We start from the raw sequence: 19639 nt of genomic DNA, 5'->3' as shown, positions 1-19639 counted from the left end.
AAGTGAACAGGATCAGCTTCCTTCCCCCCCAACTAGAATGACTCTATTTTTGTCTGTTTTATATGTTAGGGTTGAAAAAAAGATTTTATTTAAAGAAAGACTTCTTCTGAAAAGAAAGTCACTTTTGTTCATTCTGTTCTCTGTAACTTAAAGAATCCCTTTATTATGGTGATTAATAGAGGACAATCACGTTTTATTCTAGAGATGCAGTCTTGGACATCTTGATGTAGTGTATTTATACTTTATATACATTGAGCACTGTAGTAATCATTGAAAGAGTATAAAGATAAATTAGGAGTTTGATGTGTGCTCTGGGGAGTTGGAAGGGGTGTGGGTTGAAAGAGTGATACTTGCAAAGGATACACTGATCACAGAGCCACTCGATCTGTCAGTTTCAAATTGTAAAACAAATTGTATGGAAAAACTATTGATTAATATTAATTATACAAGTAAATAGTTTCATGATAGAAGTATAGTGAAGTACAGAAAAACAAAAAGAAGAAATGAGAAACCACTTTAGTCCGTCCATCTAGAGAAAGCTACTCAGTATTTTTGAAGAATAGACTTAGAGATATTTTCTACCTATGTGTGTACATTTCTGAAACAAAAAGTAGACTTTCTTTTTTTTTTACTTAAAAATTCTACAAATCTGGATCAATGTAAGGTTTTGATTATAGGATGGTAACTAATTGTGTTTGGAGATTAGTTTGTTTTAAATTTCTTTTTCATGTCATAATGCTGTGATGAGGATCCTTGTGTATACTTCTTTGAACATTGTTGGCTTATTTCCTTCGTATAGATGCCTAGAAGTAAAATTGTTGGGTCAAGCAAGGTACATGTGTATTTTAAAATATTTGATCTGCATTGCCAAATTGCCGTCTAGAAAAGTTGAACCAATTTATATTCACAGCAGATGTGTATGAGAGAACTGGTGTTCTGAAGGTGGTATTACTTTCAGTCCTGTCTCAAAGGTTTGGTCAACCTTACGTATAGAAGACTCAGTCACCAGGATGGATGGAAGCCCACAGACAAAAGGATATTTGAGAATGGTATGGCAGAAACCATCATTACCATGCCCAGCTCAAGAATATGAAATTGAACATGAAAAGAAATTTGAAACCAGAATTTTATGTCTTGATAGTTCTAATGTGAGGGCATAATAAACATGCACTCAGACTTTCAGAGCTTCAGAAGATTTTCCACACAAAGATGCAAATTAAAAACACTTTGGGGGGACTTCCCTGGTGGCACAGTTGTTAAGAATCCACCTGCCAATGCAGGAGACACAGGTTCGAGCCCTGGTCTGGGAAGGTCCCACATGCCGCGGAGCAGCTAAGACCATGCACCACAACTACCGAGCCTGTGCTCTAGAAGCTGCGAGCCACAGCTACTGAGCCCATGCGCCACAACTACTGAAGCCTGCACGCCCTAGAGCCCACATGCCACAACTACTGAGCCTGCGTGATGCAACTACTGAAGCCCAGGCACCTAGAGCCTGTGCTCCACAACAAGAGAAGCCACTGCAATGAGAGGCCTGTGCACCGCAATGAAGAGTAGTCCCTGCTCACCGCATCTAGAGAGAATGTGTGCAGCAACAAAGACCCAATGCAGCCAGAAAAAAAAAAAAAAAAAAATTAGGGAGCTTCCATGGCGGTCCAGTAGTTAAGACTCCACACTCCCAATGCAGGGGGCACAGGTTCGATCCCTGGTCAGGGAACTAGGATCCTGCATGCCGCATGGCGTGGCCAGTAAATTAAAAAAAAGACACACTTTTGGAGAAGATACTAAATTTAAAAGAGAAACAAATCCAGGAGATGCTTTGAGATTTGGGAAGAAAAGTGATCAGATACGTAGAGAAAGTTTGTTGATAAAAAGAATAAAAAAGTAAGGCTAAAGAAAATTTTAAAACTTCAAGTATATCCATAACAATCTAGAACTAAAATTCTTTACAATATCAACACAGTGGGAATGGGAGGAGACCAGAGAGCATGGGGATATATTAAAGTTCTTGTTAGATGAAAAATGGAGATAATTAAAAGTGAAGAGACCAAGTAGAGAAAGAGTATGATATGGAAATAAAAAGTAAGTAAAGGGCTTCCCTGGTGGCGCAGTGGTTGAGAATCTGCCTGCTAATGCAGGAGACACGGGTTTGAGCCCTGGTATGGGAAGATCCCACATGCCGCGGAGCGGCTGGGCCCGTGAGCCACAACTGCTGAGCCTGCGCGTCTGGAGCCTGTGCTCCGCAACAAGAGAGGCCGTGATAGTGAGAGGCCCGCGCACCGCGATGAAGAGTGGCCCCCACTCGCCGCAACTGGAGAAAGCCCTCGCACAGAAACGAAGACCCAACACAGCCAAAAATAAATAAATAAAAAAATTAAAAAAAAAAAACAAAAATTAAAAAAAAAAAGTAAGTAAAAAGATAGTCAAATTGGATTAAAGTCTATGATAACTAAACAAAGCATAAGGACGTGGAAATGTTGGAATAAAAGAATGGAAAAAAGATACCAGGAAAATACCAAAAGAAAGCTAGAGTGGTTATACTGTTATCAGAAAAAAACATGATAGGACAAAAATATTATTAGACATAGAGATGGGTTTTACATAATACTAAAAATTGAGTGCACCAAGAAGACTTAATGAGAAAATAGAAATAATAAAAATGGAGAAATTTAAAAATACTAAGAGCTGACTAATAATATCAGAACTTACAAGGATACAGAGAAAGTGCTTCCAGGAAAAGTTTATAGCTTTAAATCCTTATTTATATTTTTTAAATGAGCTGAGTGTCCAATTAAAGAAGTTATAGGAGAACAAGATGAAGGAGATAAGAGCAGAAAGAGAAAACAAGAATGCAGTAGAAGATCATAAAAGCTATTGAGTCTTTGAAAAGATGAACAAAACAGACAAAAATTTCTGGCAGGTTTATCCTGGAGAAAGAGAAAATGCACAAATAACCCATACTGGGAATGAAAAGGTGTATGTCACTGCACATACTAACGGATGTTATAAACAATATGGCAATAAGTTTCAAAATTTAGGCAAAAGGGAAAATTCCTAGAAAAAAATGTGTTATATTTTGGTTAAGAAGAAGTCAGAAGTCTGAGCAGTACTACTGCTATTAAAGGAAAGGAAGTAGTTAGAAATCCTCCCGTGAAGAAAAGTCTAGGCATAGGTGGTTTTACCAAACTTTAAAGAATGGGTATTCTAATCTTAGATATATTCTGGAGAACAGAATAAGTATGTCTCCTACATCAAAAACCAATATAACTGATAGTAAAACCAGATGGGGGCAATACAGAAAAGGAAGATTATAGCCCGTTTTGTCGTGAATATATATGCAAAGGCAAACTGAATTTATAAATATTTGCTGCATTTACAGAATAAAAGTGAAAAAACATCTGATCCATAGATGGAGAAAAACATTTGATAAAAATGCTCATTAATAACTTTTAGTAATCTGTAGACGAAAGGGTGCTTCTCAGCTTGGTAAAGGGTATCTTCAAGCATCCTATGATAAACATCACCCTAAGAGAGGAAACATTAGAAACATTCTCTTTGAAGTGAACAATAGGATAAAGATGACCACTGTCTTCACTTTTATTCAGAATTGTACTATAAATGTTAGCCAGTGCAGCACCATGAGGAAGATAAAGATACAATGATTGGAAAGGAGAAAGTAAACTGTCCTTACTTGCTTATGATGTGATTGTCTACATAGGAAATAAAAAAAATCTTCCATCAACTTATTAGGTGGCTAAATAAGGGATCAGTATATAATTGTGAATTATACTTACATACACCAACCTCAAACAATTAGAAAATAGACTTTTTAAGACCAAACAATTGCAAACGTAATTCTAAAGTGCTAAGTAATCTAACTAAAGATTACTGTGTAATCTGTACACAGACCTGTGTGCAGAAAGTTATAAAACTTTACTAAAAGACAATAAGGAGGACTAGATTGATCCTATGTTCATGGATAGAAAGACAATATAAAAGATGTTGGGCTTTCCTGGTGGCACAGTGGTTAAGAATCTGCCTGCCAATGAAGGGGACATGGGTTCGAGCCCTGGTCTGGGAAGGTCCCACATGCCGCGGAACAACTAAGCCCCTGTGCCGCAACTACTGAGCCTGTGCCCTAGAGCCTGCAAGCCACAACTACCAAAGCCCGCATGCCACAACTACTGAGCCCGCACGCCTAGAGCCTGTGCTCTGCAGCAAGAAAAGCCACCGCAATGAGAAGCCCTCACACCGCAACGAAGAGCAGACCCCCACTTGCCACAACTAGAGAAAGCCTGCATGCAGCAATGAAGACCCAACACAGCCAAAAAAAATAATAATAATAAATAAAGCCTGAAAAATCACATTAAAAAAAAAAAGATGTTAATTCTCTCCAAGTTGATATATAGATTTAGTGCATCTCCAAACTAAATCCCAACATTTCTCCTTGAATTGACAAAATGAAATTTATGTGACGTGGTGAAGGATGAAGAATGACCAAGGCACTTCTGAAGAAAAAGGAGGAATAATTTATCCTGTGAGAAGGACTTCTTACAAGGCTGAAGTATTTAAGAGTGTGACGTGAGTGCAGAAACAGGAAAAATGGCCAGTGGAATAGAATAGAGAGCCCCAATGCAGACCCATGCATAGGTGTAAATTTCATATTGACAGAGAAGGCATGGTAGATCAATGATAGAAAGGACTATTAAGTAGAGCTGACAAAAGAAGAGGAATATACAGAATTGGATCTCTTCTTCACACCATACATAAAAACAACTGTTTTAAGTGTCCTGGAACTTCAGAAATTTTGATGTAGAAAATATAGTTAAAACTAAAAATTTTGATGTAGAAAATATAGTTGAAACATATTTCAAAAATGTAGGTAAATATCTTCCTGATCCTGCTTTAAGAAGGACTTCTTAAACTGGAAGCAAAAGAGACCATGAAAGATAAATAAATGTAAAAGAAAATAGTGCTTTGTTATAAATTGTTAATTTAGACATATTAAAGCCAAACTGTAAACTGTAAGAAGAAATTTGCAAAACTCATAACCAATAATAGATTAATATTAAGAATATATACAGAAATTCTACAAATCCATAAGGAAAAAAACCTAACAGAAAAATGGATGAAAGACTGAAACAGGTCCTCCACAGAACTGGAAGTGCATATGGGCCAATACACATATTAGGAGGTTTTAATTTCTGTAAATAATCAGATAAACTAAGTCAAGACCTCAGTGATATGTTTAAATTTATCCAACTAGCGAAAGTTAAAAAGCCCAACACAGTCAAGTTTTGAAGAGAATTTCAATGAATAGGATTACTCATATATTGCTAATGGGAATGTCAATGTGTATCTACTACTGAAAAACCATTCATTTGAAAAGTTGAACATTAGTTGCCCATAGCCTAGCAGTTCCACTTTTAGGCATATACTCAAGAGAAATACTTGCACAAAGTGTCCCAGAATACATATATAATAATGTCCTGGGAAAAACCCAAATGTCCATCTACAGGAGGGTAAAGTATTGTGTGCTCACATGGAACATAGCAACATAAATTGAATGAAAAAGTAAAACACTCAGAAGGCTACACATGGCATAATACTTTTCTCATGAAGTTCAAAAACTACTAAAACGAATTGTTTAGGCATCTATGTATATGAGACAAAACTACTAATAAAAAATCACAAGATAGTAATAAACACAAAGTTCAGGATAGGGTTACCTTTGGATGAGAGGGAGATAAGGAGAGAGAACTGGGAGCCACAAATATATGAGTAAATCATTGATAATGTTCTAGTCCCTGGATTGGGTGATGGGTTCAGTTGTCATTTAAAGTAAATGCATGAACAAATGAATTAATAGAATCATGCACAGACCATGATAGTGGGGTGTTACAAACCAAGGATTATGATTAGTCCAATTATATAAACCTGAATTCCAAAAACTAAAAGGGATAACAGGACCTGTTGATGAATTGGAAGAAGGAAAGGAAAGAGAAATCGGTTCTGAAACCTAGGCTTTTGGCTTTAGCTATTGCTGCAATTTATTGAGATGAGGAAATCTGGGATGGGGCATATTACACATGGTGGAATAGAGACAAGAATTTAGTGTCTGACACATTGTTTGAAATGCCTGTTAAGGATCAAAGTGGAAATGTTAAGTAGGTATTGGATATACAGGTCTAAATTCAATGATACGGACAGGCCAGCAGATAAATTTGGGAGTAGTTAGCCATGAGATCAGACGAGAGCTTTAGGGATACTTTGGAGTCAGAGCAGTATGACACTGAGCCCTGAGCTACTATGACAGAGGAAAAACCTACGAAAAAGACTGACTACAGAGGAGCTAGTTGGAATGACAAGGTGGAGGAGAGGGAAGAGTTAGGGTGCTGACTAACAATTTAGATTCTTGAGAGCATTTCTACACAGAATTTAATCACCCTGATTACCAATTCTGAAAAAAGAGGGAAAGGCTTTGATACATTTCTATAAGTTCAGAGCTGGGGAGAGAGCCTGGCCCAGTGGAGAGAACTCTGGATTGGGAGTTGCTCAGAAGACATACATTCTGGTCCAGGCTTGGTTCCCCAAAACCTGAGAGGTTAAGCAGGTGGCCACTCCTCTCTGACCTCCTCCATAAAGCTGGATCAAGCATTCTCCAAGCATCTCTCCCAGCTCTGAAAACCCACAGCCTTTGACTAAGCATCTACACTGAAAGAACAAAGGTTTGTTTGTTCAGTCCTGGAAAGAAGTTGCAACTACCAACCTACCCACTTCCACCACCACCATGTAAATCCTGTGTTTTTTTGTTTTGTGCACTCAGTCTAAAACGGGTTTGCTTTTATTCAGAAGCTTTTATTCTCAAAGATTTTCTTCATTGTTTTTCCCTACATAGATTTTTTTTTTTCCTATAAGGCACGATGTTTAAAACAGTCCAAAGCAGTGTGAATATGTATTTGTATTTAACGTTTGTGCTAGAAAATACTTTTTTGTTTTCCTCATGGGATGCAGTACCATCTTAAGAGATGCTAAGTTTCTTGTCTTTGACATGTGGGCAAATAAAGACCCAGTAGTATCTATAATTTGTAGAACTTCTAGAAAGAGAATTCCTCCACACTAAATCCATTCATTCTTTCATTCATTCACACATATTTGAGAGTCTTATATGTGTCAGGAGCTGTTGTAGGTGTTACAGGAGCAGCAGTGAGCAAGACAGGCAAGGTCCGAATTCTCATGGAGCTCTCAGTGTAGTGAGAAATGGACAAAAAGACAAATGTTAAAAGATGGGACACGTCCTCTCTATATAATTAAAATGGGATAATGGCTAGAGGGAATGAATGACTACTTCAGATTAGGTGGTGAGGAAAGGCCACATTTAGGACTTGACATTTTTAGGCGGGGCTCTGAGGAGATCCGGTCTTGAGAAGGGAGGAGAGTAGGGAGAGCGTTTTAAAGCTGGTGTAAACCCCTGAGGAAGAAACAAAAAACGGCAAGAAGAGCTAGTGTGCAGTTGGTGGTAGGAAGAGTGGTAAGAGAAAATTGGAAGGTTAAGCAGGGTCCGACTGTGTAGGTCTTTCTAAGTCATGGTTGGAAATTGGGAGTTTTCTGTGACAGCTCTGGTCAAGCTCTAGCTGGCTCTTTCTCAGCACAGCTTTTAAATAGTGGAATCCCGAGATTTTTGCCCTGGGCCCCTTTCTCTTTCAATATTCTTTAGATCGTCTCATTTGGGCTCACGGTCTTAAAAACTTTATGTAACCATTGCTCATAACTGTGCATCTCCAACCCTGGCATTAATCCTTCCCTAGCTCCAGACTCTTGTATCCATTTGCCTACACAGTCACTCCACTTGGATTTCAAATGGGCATCTCAAATCTAACATGGCTGAATACCTGCCCAGTTGCTTAAGCAACAATCTAGGGCTTATTCTTGATTTCTCCATTTCTGTCACCACCACCCCAATCCAATCCATCAGCAAGTCCCATCAACTCTCTCCAAAACATATCTTGGATCCATCCACTCCTCTCTGTGTCCACTACTTCCACTCAGTCCATCCAAGCCATCATCATCTTTCACCTGCACTCCTGCAATAATCTCTTACTTGGTGTACTTGCTTCCACTCCTGCCCTTCTAGAATCACTGACAGCAGCCAACATCCTTTTAAAAACAAAAATCAGAATGTCACTTCCTACTTAATGTCCTCTCGTGGCTTCTTAGAAAAATAAATCCAGGGACTTCCCTGGTGGTCCAGTGATTAAGACTCCGCACTTCCACTGCAGGGGGTGCATGTTCGATCCCTGGTCAGGGAACTAAGATCCTGCATGCTGCATGGTGTGGCCAAAAAAAAAAGGAAAAATAAATCCATAAACCCAAACTCAACCCAAACTCATTAAGTTTCCATAGTGGTTATTGTTAACAGAGAAATAATAAAAATCAGCTTGGAAAACAATGCATGAAACTTTTTAAAATGGAAAAAAATATCAGAGAAGATGAGCAAGCTTGCTAAAGAATAGAAACCCTTGCCAAAGGCAGCTGTCAAGGAAGTACAAGCCCACAAACACTCTGAGTTCAAGAGGAAGGACTGTGATATGAGTATGAGAATTCTGGAGCTATCAGTCTCAGGGACAGTCTTAAGAGAGACAAGGTTCCCATCATTACATCCCCAGATTTAACCACAGCTGCTCAGCTTTGATCTATTTATCTATTGATGTTCTTAGGAAATGTCAATATCAAAACAAATCCAAATGACAACTACGTTAAATGGCTATTCAAGAGAATGAATCTCCACTGAATTTGTGCAGAATGAGATGCCCAATAGAACTGGAAAATCTTAGACCATTGGAGAGGTAAAGACCAGAATCAAGGAAATATGGGTAATATTTGTTATTTACTGTGAGGGAGAAACTTCCACTTAAATCCCAGTTGCCACCAGCTGCATTGTGCTCAGCTGTGTCTTCTGGACTCAGTAATTAATACAGAGATATTTTCTAGCCCTTCCAACATCTTGCTTCCAAATTCTCTTTGCTTTCCTCAAACCCTGTTGGTTGTTATAATTTAGCCTCCAACCCAGATGTTGCAAACTGAAGGCTGAATTGCCCTTTCACATGTGTGCTATTTGTCCTTGACAATGTTTTGGTGTATTGTTCTGTTTGTTTTGTTTTTAAACATATTCGTTGCAACATTTAAAAATGAGATTTAAAATTAAAATCTGCATCTCCAGCTTCTCTTTTAAAGTTGGCCCTTTCAAGAACCCTGAGTCCATATCCTTGAGTGGCAGCACGTGGAGAAAGCTGAGTGACTCCACTGTTGGGCGGCTCTACCCTTAGGGCATGTACTCTCTGGTTTGCTCTCTGCTCCACCACCCCTAAGTGTCTCCCTGACGGAGACACAGGTAAGGGTCAGTTGTCGGTTATAAATATGCTCTCATGGTTGTTTTTTGGCTTATTTTGACCCATTTTACTCACTTACCTGCCTGGTCCTATAATTATTTGAGCTTGGGACTCCAATTCTAACCTTTGTCTCTCAGCTTATTAAATGGAATCTAATTTCTTTCCTATCACTCATTACTCTGCTGCTGACTATGTGAAGTCTCTGGGTGAACTGTTGGATAGACTCCAGAATCATCATTTGGCAGAGGATATAGTAGTATAGTGACTTAACTTCTAACGGCCTCCAGAAAACTTGGCTGGGTGCTTCCAGCTAAAAGATAGGCTACATGTTTTAGACATCTTAATTCATCCTGCACCTAAAGGCATAGAAGCTCTTTTAAAAAATCACATTTGATTTCTCCCTTGCTCCCCATATCCAGTTGGTAGCCAACTCTTCTTGGTTCTATAGCATCTTCAGGCTTTGTTACTGCCTATCTGGATTCGCAGTCGCTTCTCAGCTGGTGTAAATTTAGTTACTGCCCCAATCAACACACTCTAACACAGCTTCTTTCTAAATTAGACTTAATTATATCATGCACCACAACTACCCAAATAGAAAATATCAATAGATATGCTTAGAATGAATATGCATGGAATCAAATTCAGATTTAGAATAACATTCAAAATCTACCCAAACCCTTCTTCAGCTTACTTCTCATCTTTTTTTCTCACTCCACCATCCATACACTGTAACTTCAGTCGCTGTACCTGGGCTTTCTCCCCTCCAAGCCATTGCTCATGTTTTTAAAGACATGTCCATTGTTTAAGTCTCTTCAAATCCCAGCTCTTTATGACACCTTTCCAGATCCTCCCAGATGAAATTAACCTTTCCTTCCTCTGTTCTCTTGGGATGTTTTCCCCAGCTCTTATCAGAGTCTGCCTTGAGTTATAGTTCCTTGTATTTTTCTCATGCCCTACATTTGAGCCTATGGAGGGCAGAGACCATAATTTACACATCTTTTTATTTCCTGCACCCAGCAGAGAGTTTAGCACAAGTTGAACTGAAACAAATAGAAAATCTATTTCTTGAAGCAACTTGATGACTTGTCCTTAAAGATCTGGGGCCCAATATAACCTTCAAAATAGGATTCTAAGCCTCTTTTTTTTCCCCAGGATAAAATTAATTTTTTTGTTTAAACAGTTTATATGTGTGAAGTTTTAAAATACTTATTAGGAAGTCTATCACATCACCCATACCAATTCTAACAAAAATGAAATAATCTGACAAATTCAGAATGTGGGACATTATATAAGACAATGCTCCAGGACTGTTAAACAAGTGTCAGTGTTATAAAAACCAACCAACCAAAAATGACAAGGATATATATATATAGAGAGAGAAAGACAAAAAGCAAAAGTGGGAAAATATTAGCAATTAGTAAATCTACACGAAGAGTATAGGGTATTTTATGGTACTGTTCTTTCAGTTCTTCTATAGGTTAAAAACTTTCAAAATAAAAAGTTGGGGAAAAAGGAAACAGGAAGGAGCTGAAAGGACTAGTTTAATTTCCTAATTGTATTCCTTTTAGTCTGTTATTAGATAAGTTAATAACTAAATAGTGAAAACAAAACATTTATTTGGGTATACCTTTATATTTAGGAGTAAAACCAGCTAGGAGTGAACCACATACTTGGTTGTAAGGATTACTAAATCAGAAATGCAGTTTTATTGCTCATTAGAGGGACTTCTCATACTTTATGGTTTATACTTTCAAAGAAAATAAACTGGAGGAAATGGACAAGGTGCGTATCAAGGAATATTTTTCACTGCAAGTAGATTTGGAAATATTTAACAAATCCTAACTTTTCATTATCACAAGCCTCGGTATCTATGAAAGTGATTATATTGATTTGCCCTCTTTCTCTAGGTGAAAAAAAAAACCCCTATATCTTTGCTAGGTTGTAGCTAAATCGATCTGGTTGATAGAGGAAGAGAAATAAATATATTGGTGTAAAAGGACAAATAGGAGATAAGGCTATGTATTTATTGCCCATTTATGTAATTACATGTGTCACTAAGGACAAAGGTCCTTAAAACAAAGACGAAAGGCAGAGCAGAAACAGTTCCCTATAGAAAGAGAGATGGATTTTCTACCACTTCCCTCTTCATGAATTTTCCTTTTGCGTGGTTACATATCCTTCTGGTTTTATGATCACATTTGAAAACTTAACCATCTTTTTGGGCACAGTTTGATGGCTGAAGATATGCTTCACTCCAATAAAAAGAAAATGAACATTTTTCAAGAGCATGCGTAGGCTTCGAGCTGAGAGGACAGCATTTAGTTCCTGAGGTCTGATAATCATTCTGTGCGGAAGTAACTACCAGGACCACGGCACCATGGATGTGGTAGGCGAAAACGAGGCCCTACAGCAGTTCTTCGAAGGTAAGAAGCCCGTTTCCAACATCTGAGAAACGGTACTGCTTACTATCACTGTCTCACCTTTTTGGAATTCACTTGGGCTTTGAAAGAAATACTATTGTACTAACTGTCCTGAAGTCAGAAGTGCAGGTTTATTTGCTGTGTTTGTAGCAAAAAAATCAATGGTATAGGCAGTGATTTTTAAAAATTCAGGATTTCCATCTTACAGCTTAGTTGTTGAAAGAACCAAGAGGTCAGCATACCTATGTTATTAGAATTTGTCCCTGTCCTGTGCTAGATTTTTTTCCTAATCCCTATGTTTCATAAGACTAGATTTTTCTTATCTCTAAAATTATTGAATACAGCACAGGAGAAATGTAAGAGTTTACTTAAGATGGTTTTTCTGTTAATATAATTAAATACAAAACAGCCTAACAGTAAAGGAACACCCCTTCCCCCATTCCGTTCTTTGTTTTTCACAACACTTTAAAAATGTGTAACTATTGAGTGATGATTTTTTTTGAGGTTAAATATATTTTTCCCCAAGCGAAGGCTTACTATAGGACATGGTTGCAAAGATTTTTTTTTCTAAAAACCTGAAATAGTGGTACCACTTCTCATATTTAGTTGGGTTGATATTCTCATGGTGGGTCTGCTGAAAATGTCAGGAAAGGCTTGCCTTCTTGTGACACCTTTTAGGGAGCCTTGGGAGACTGCATGTTAGTGCAGCTGCAGTTCCTTATCAGTTAGTCACGCTCAGACTTCCATGGGAAGGGAAATGTTGCCAGAGCTCTTTGCACATTTCCAGGTATTTCCCAGGAGGGAGTATGAGAATAACTGAGGGCAGACCAGCTCACTCACAGAATCCAGAGGGCAGTTAGCATATTGAGAAAGTGCTTTTGGCATTTCTTGTGATTAGTAAAGTGACAAATACTAGACGTTTAAAGATTGAATGGAATTGACCCAACACCATATTGTATCGAACACTAAAGAGTGTTTATATCAAAGAAACAGTGAGATTTTAGGTCACTATCAGAAGGAATTAGTACAATACAGTAGGTTCTGTGGCTTGGATTTTGCCACATGGGATAAGAAGGAATATAAGACCTAGAGAATTATTGTGTTATTTCAGCCCTATGATCCATCCCATCATGTTCTGTCTCTGACAGTGCCCAAGTCAGTGTGTCCACTTGGGTCACACAGTAGGCACACTAATGGTGCTTGATTGTTGTTGCCTGATTTTATATCCTGTGTAACTTTCATTTGAGCAGTAGGTAGCAAGCTTCAAGCTACAGTTATATCTGCTTTATTTTAGAGGAACCATCAATTGATTTTATAAATACACAAAGTCTACTTGATTTCTTTCCAGAGCTAGAGAAGACCTGAAAAGTTCATCTGGTCTACCTTCTGTTTTTTGGAAGTGCTGTTATACCTATAGGGTCACTATACTGTCCTTGTTTATGCTATTTTGAGAAGTCTTTGAGGATATAGTTTCCACAAGTCCTTTGTATAGCTGAAACAAATTATTATTATTATTATTATTATTATAGTATCTTTCTTAGCCCAAACTAAACTCTGGCTCCTTTTGAAGCCTTTTTTTAAAAAAATTTTATTTATTTATTTATTTATGGCTGTGTTGGGTCTTCGTTTCTGTGCGAGGGCTTTCTCTAGTTGTGGCAAGTGGGGGCCACTCTTCATCGCAGTGCGCGGGCCTCTCACTATTGCGGCCTCTCTTGTTGCAGAGCACAGGCTCCAGACGCGCAGGCTCAGTAATTGTGGCTCACGGGCCTAGTTGCTCCGCGGCATGTGGGATCTTCCCAGACCAGGGCTCGAACCCATGTCCCCTGAATTGGCAGGCAGATTCTTAACCACTGCGCCACCAGGGAAGCCCCATTGAAACCTTTTTAACTAGGGAGGAGTAATTTCTCCATGGAAAGAGAATAAAATGGTCAGTGTTTTTCTTACATTATCTTTGAATGAATAAATGGAAAAGATGGTAAACTTTGGAAATAAAAAAATGGAAGCACTAACTTAAGTGATTCCCCTCCCCTCGAAAGTCACACAGCTGGTTGTCAATTTTTTATTATCTGTTTAGCAAATATCGATCACTGACGGTGTGCCAAGTCCAACAACCACAACTTTTAAATGATAGCCTGGAGGGCTTTGAGACGTTTCCTTTAGATTATGATTTCCTTTCTCAAATATTCCTTAGAATGAGGACAGCAAGACTGGATCTGATATTCTCATGAGGAGGGCCAGTTGTTCTATGTTGTGCTCCTGTCGATATGTCAGCTTCTAATTAAATGCAAACTCGTATAAAAAATCAAGGTCTGAAAAGCAAGAAAAGTTTTTGTGATTTATTACCCACCTGAAAGCTATTTTTTCTTTGCTTTCTCAGACTCTACATTCTAAGAATCTGGATCCTAAATAATATATGTTTTTCTTATGAACACTTCCGTATTAAAAACTATCTGTACTGACAATATCATCACAAATTAAATGGCCTTGAACATCAGAGCTCATGCTGATCATGCTGAATCTTTATGGTGTGTCTCAGGAAGATGACAAGAACAAAGCGTGGTTCCAGGTAGCTGGCACACCTCATTCTATTGCCTGCCACTGATGCAATAGGTAGGCCCATTAGCTAAAGCAGAAGAGGTGGATCAGGTTCTCTAGGGATCCCAACATCCACTGGAAACTCAGATACCATGCGAGATGTTTGGCTTTTTCAGCAAAGCTGATACTACTGCAAGAGAAAGGTTGTAAGAGGAGAGGCACATTTTATTTCTAATAATTAAAAATTGGTTACAATTTAAAATTCTAATAGTGGTAGATTAGTTAAATAGATTATGGTTCTTTCATATAATGGAATATTTTGTAGCTATTAAAAGTGACGATGATAAGGAAAAGTGTTTATGATATAAAGGGGAAAAGCAGATTACAAATTGGTATATATAATACAATTGAATATATATATGTATTTTTCTAGAACAAAGTTTATTAAAACTGATCTGAAAACAGTTGCTATATATACATACATGCACACCTATATATGTAGAAACAATTGGATGAATACACTACAAGTATTAACAGTAGTTATTTCTTAGTGGTAGGAATATGGGGATTTTTACTTTCTTCTTTATACTTTATTATCTCAGTGCTTCAAAGTTGGAATGCATGATGTCATAGTCAGTTTTTCTTAAATAAAGGAGACTGGGTTTAATTCCACAAAACTCCTCTGTTTAAGAGTTTCTTTTCTGTGTAAAGAAAAATTGTATGAAATGGATGAAAAAAAAGATTATTAGGTGTCTTCCATAGAAAACTATGCCTGGATCATGTCCTTTGGGCTATCAGATTCTATGGGATTTTCACCTTTTATTGTCTTAGAGCTATTTTGAAACTCTGTAAATTGTAGATAATTGATATCAATGCAATGAATTTCGTCTATAGATATGTAAATGAATTGTCTCCTTTTGGGGATCAATAGTTTCAGTAAAACCCAGTTTTCCATTTATTTGTAAATTCATTCCATGGCATAGCCAGATTTAGATTATCTATCTGCTTACCTATCTCTATCTATATAGATCTATCGATCTATCTCTATTTATCTATCTAGGTACCTAGATCTAGATCTGCTGTTTGAATTCTCCTTGAACCACTTGTAACATCTTTCTGCTTCCTTCATGAAGTATATAAAAATCTTTGGCATGTGTTCATCTTATATTTCTATGAGTCATGATTTTATCTTTAAAAATATATATCCTTTAACACTAGCCAAGTTTTAAGTTAGTTAACTTTGACTTTGTTTTATCTTAAGTTTGCCCCAGGTTAATAACGTTTGCAGAGCATTTACCATGCATGAAGCACTGTTCCATTCACTTTACATTCATTACCTCATTTACTTAGACTTTGTTTTATCTTAAGTTTGCGCCAGATTAATAACGTTTGCTGAGCATTTACCATGCATGAAGCACTGTTCCATTCACTTTACATTCATTACCTCATTTACTTAGACTTTGTTTTATCTTAAGTTTGCGCCAGAATTAATAACGTTTGCTGAGCATTTACCATGCATGAAGTACTGTTCCATTCACTTTACATTCATTACCTCATTAACTTCTTACAGCAACCCCCCGGGTAAAAAAGGACTAGAAAATGAAGTATGGAAAATCCCATTCCTCAGTTTACCTCACTTGTTTTCCATAGCTGTGACCTTACATTCTTAATTTGGTTCCTTATGGGTATTTCTTTTGGGCTACTGTGATATCAAGATTCATCTTTTATTTCCCAGCTTTTTAGAACAGTTTAGAAAAACTAATTTGAGAATATTTTATTGTTCATTATATTTAATCTTTGAAAAGAATTTTTCTAAATTGGTGAGAAGCTGTTTAGCTCATCCTCTTCATAAAGTCCTGAAGTAGGTTCTCAAATGCTTTTTGGCTTATCACGAAAGCAAGAGAGGAGATACCTGCCCTGACTGAGCAGAGTGGGAAAAACTACATACAGTTGTCCCTCGGAATCCGGGAGGAGATTGGTTCTAGGATCCCCTCTGATACCAAAAGCCCCAAATGCTCAAGTCCCTTTCATAAAATGGCAGTAGTATCTGCATATTAACCTATGTACATTCTCTAGTACATGTTAAATAATCTCTAGATTATTTATAGTACCCAATACAACGTAAATGCTATGTGAGTAGTTGCTAGCATGCGACAAAATCAAGTTTTGCTTTTTGGAACTTTCTGGGATCTTTTTTCCCAAATATTTTCCATCCTCGGTTGGTTGAAATCTGCAAATGTGGAACCTGCAGACACAGAGGGCTGACTCTCCTGAAGAGATCACATGAAAGCAGAAGAGAGAAACTACCTGAAGAAACTCCCACTCACCCATTGAAGTTTGGGGGGTGAGGGGTAGCTCCTAAAACCAGAAGCTTTGGATGGGCAGGAACCACTGGACAGCTCCTGAGATCTAAGAGGAAGAGCAGTCCTTTCAGGAAGCTGCTGTCAAACAAGCTTCAAAGTATTTTCTGCCCTCCTCTCTCTGCTTAAGATTTAAAATTCTAGTTAGCTATTATTAAAGTAGGGTGGTAGGGATGCAGGGTAGGCAAAAACATCTGCTACCCATGAGCTGTACAGGAATATTATGGAGGTGTCAAGTTTTCGGGAAAATGAAGAAAATGCTGAAGATTCTGGAGCAGAAAAGCAGAGACTCAAGGGACTGACCCAGATGGAATGGATCTAGAGAGGCTTCAAGGGAGGGTTGGTAGAATTGTTGAGCACAAGAGAGATGTAGCTTGGAAAAGTGCCCAAATGGTGCCGGCACATAGTAGACAGTAATCTTTATAGAATAAATGAATGAAGAACAGTGCACAGACTATTCTATTCAACAGTTTGAACTCTAGGTTCGGAGCACCCAGCAAGTTCAAATATGGGAAGAAGAAAAACTTGCCCAGTAAGCAAAGCAGAAAGTAGCAGAAAGGTTCAGTGAATAAAACAGACAGAGGCCATGAGACAAGAGCTGCCAGTTTGTGGGAAGCCTCAGATTCCATTATTACCAGAGGTAAAGTCGTAAATGTCTTATGTGGTTCCTGTATATTACTTCTCCAAAAGTGAAACCAACTCTGATTGGTTGATGTTTCTGAATTCCTGTGATTGGAATCAGAAGCTCTGAGCAGCTGAATGCAGTGTAGAGGGCTGGCCCTGGGCAAGACTGTATTGCAGGTAAAGGGTATCTTTGGCCTCCGGCCAGTCTCTCAATCTTTGTCTTTCTTTCACTTTAAGACTACCAATTTTTCACCCTCTCACATAACCAGCATCTTTATGCCCTCTTCCTTCTGTCCCAATAAAACCTGAGTTTGCACAGAAGGTACAAATGGCAAAGGATCTGATGACACCTTACATCTCTGTAGAGTTTTGTATTCAGTGTGCTTTCACAGAACACAAAGTCGTTTTGATCATACAAGTCAAAAAGATTACCTTCTCTAAGAGTAGGTTTGGTTGATCTCTAATGGAATTTTAGACATCATGTTGTGTCCTAGAAACGCTGAAATTATCCCACAGAGGCAGGTTCTCCTTGTTTATTGATGAGGCCACCTCTGTTTCTGTTTGGAGACACTATGGACTTTCTAGGGGACTGGGAATGAGAATACGTCAAGGACAAGAAGAACAACCCAAATCATGCAAGCTGCTTATAATTATTTGAACACTTCTATCTGATGTTGGCAGGTGGTTAGAAATTGTGTTGCCTTGTCATGAAGCATCCAGAACAAAGAGGCGTGGGCTTGGTGCCATTAAGAAAAAAAATCCCTTTTCTTCTTTCACGCTGGGATCCCCAAGGTGAAGGCAATTTCATTAGAATTTAAAATGTGCTGTAACTAGGTCAGAGCTAACTTCTGTCACCTGCACACACCCTACATTTGAGAACTGCCAACGTCATCAGCAACTGTAGGGGATCCGGGAACAAAATCACTCAGACAAACGCTTCTGAGAGGAGACTACACCACCTTCTTTGGTGTTATTGACGTTGTCATCTTTTCAGCTTGGGATTTAGAAGTCAGCTTCTGGAAGACTCCACAATATCTTGGAAGCTAAACATTGAATACATGGACAATTGTGGAAAAAATAGATAACATAAAACAAGAAATAGTTATCACCTGTAATCTCACCACTTATAACAGCTGTTCACATTTTGGTGTTGATCTTGTGTGTATTTTTTTTTTAATGGGATCATACTCTTTCTATTCTTTAATAATGGACTTTTTCATGGAGTATAGATGGAAACATCTCTTCTTATCATTACTTATTCATTTATAACAGGATTCTGAAAGTCATGGCCCACAGGCTAAATCTGGCCTGCAGCCTGATTTCGTAAATGAAGTTTTATTCACTCATTCATTTAAATATCATCTGTGGGACTTCCCTGGTGGCACAGTGGTTAAGAATCCCCCTGCCAATGCAGGGGACACAGGTTTGACCCCTGGTCCAGGAAGATCCCACATGCCGTGGAGCAACTAAGCCCGTGTGCCACAACTACTGAGCCTGTGCTCTAGAGCCCATGAGCCACAACTACTGAGCCCGCAAGCCACAACTACTAAAGCCCGTGTGCCACAACTACTGAGCCTGTGCTCTAGAGCCCATGAGCCACAACTACTGAGCCCACGAGCCACAACTACTGAAGCCCGTGCACCTGGTGCCCGTGCTCCGCAGAAGAGAAGCCACCGCAATAAGAAGCCCGCACACCGCAACGAAGAGCAGCCCCAGCTCGCTGCAACTAGAGAAAGCCTGTGTGGAGCAATGAAGACCCAACGCAGCCAAAAATAAATAATAATAAACAAGTAAATTTAAAAAAAAAAATAAATAAATATTATCTGTGGCTGCTTGGTTGCTGTGACGGCAGAGTTGAATGGTGGCAGCAGAGACCTTATGGCCCTCAAAATCTAAAATACTATCTGGCTCTTTATAGAAAATGTTTGCTAACCCTTGATCTACAACCTAATTAATAATAACTATTATTTATTGAGCACCTACTATGTACTGGGTATAGAACCATAATCCTCCATAAGAAGAACATTCCAGGAAAAGGGAATACCAGTGTGAAGTCCCTAAACTTGGAGTGGTTAGGGGCAGGGGACAGTGTTGAATGACAATCGGGTGGGCTGTCGAAGATGACGTCAGAGTTTGGATTTTTATTCTCAGTGTGATAGGAAACCAGTGGAGGGTTTTAAGCAGGAGAACAGGCAGAACTTGCAGATGGATGGGATATGGGGGTGAGGAAGGCAGAGGAATCAAGGGTGATGCCTAGGTTTTGGTGTCAATAATTGGTGGATTTAGTACAATGTACTCAGCTGTGGAATAA

At 38.4% G+C, this 19639-nt stretch overlaps 1 protein-coding gene across 4 annotated transcripts in view; it reads left to right on the top strand.

The window, feature by feature from the left end:
* Positions 1-17: 17 nt before the first annotated feature.
* MYRFL (myelin regulatory factor like) overlaps positions 18-19639 on the top strand; it is a gene marked incomplete at its 3' end in the record, with an annotated part of 131375 nt that continues 111753 nt past the window's right edge. For all 4 annotated transcript variants that reach the window (XR_014252875.1, XM_082422720.1, XM_082422719.1 and 1 more), the window contains exon 1: positions 18-11812. Coding sequence is in view for 3 of the 4 variants with exons in the window: in XM_082422720.1 (XP_082278846.1) it covers positions 11767-11812 (46 nt within the window). The remainder of the gene's footprint in view (positions 11813-19639) is intronic.

Source organism: Balaenoptera physalus (assembly GCF_965194825.1).
Source record: "Balaenoptera physalus genome assembly, chromosome: 13".
NCBI lineage: Eukaryota > Metazoa > Chordata > Mammalia > Artiodactyla > Balaenopteridae > Balaenoptera > Balaenoptera physalus.
The sequence above is the reverse complement of the archived record's forward strand: the minus strand, read 5'-3'. Positions and strand labels throughout refer to the sequence as shown.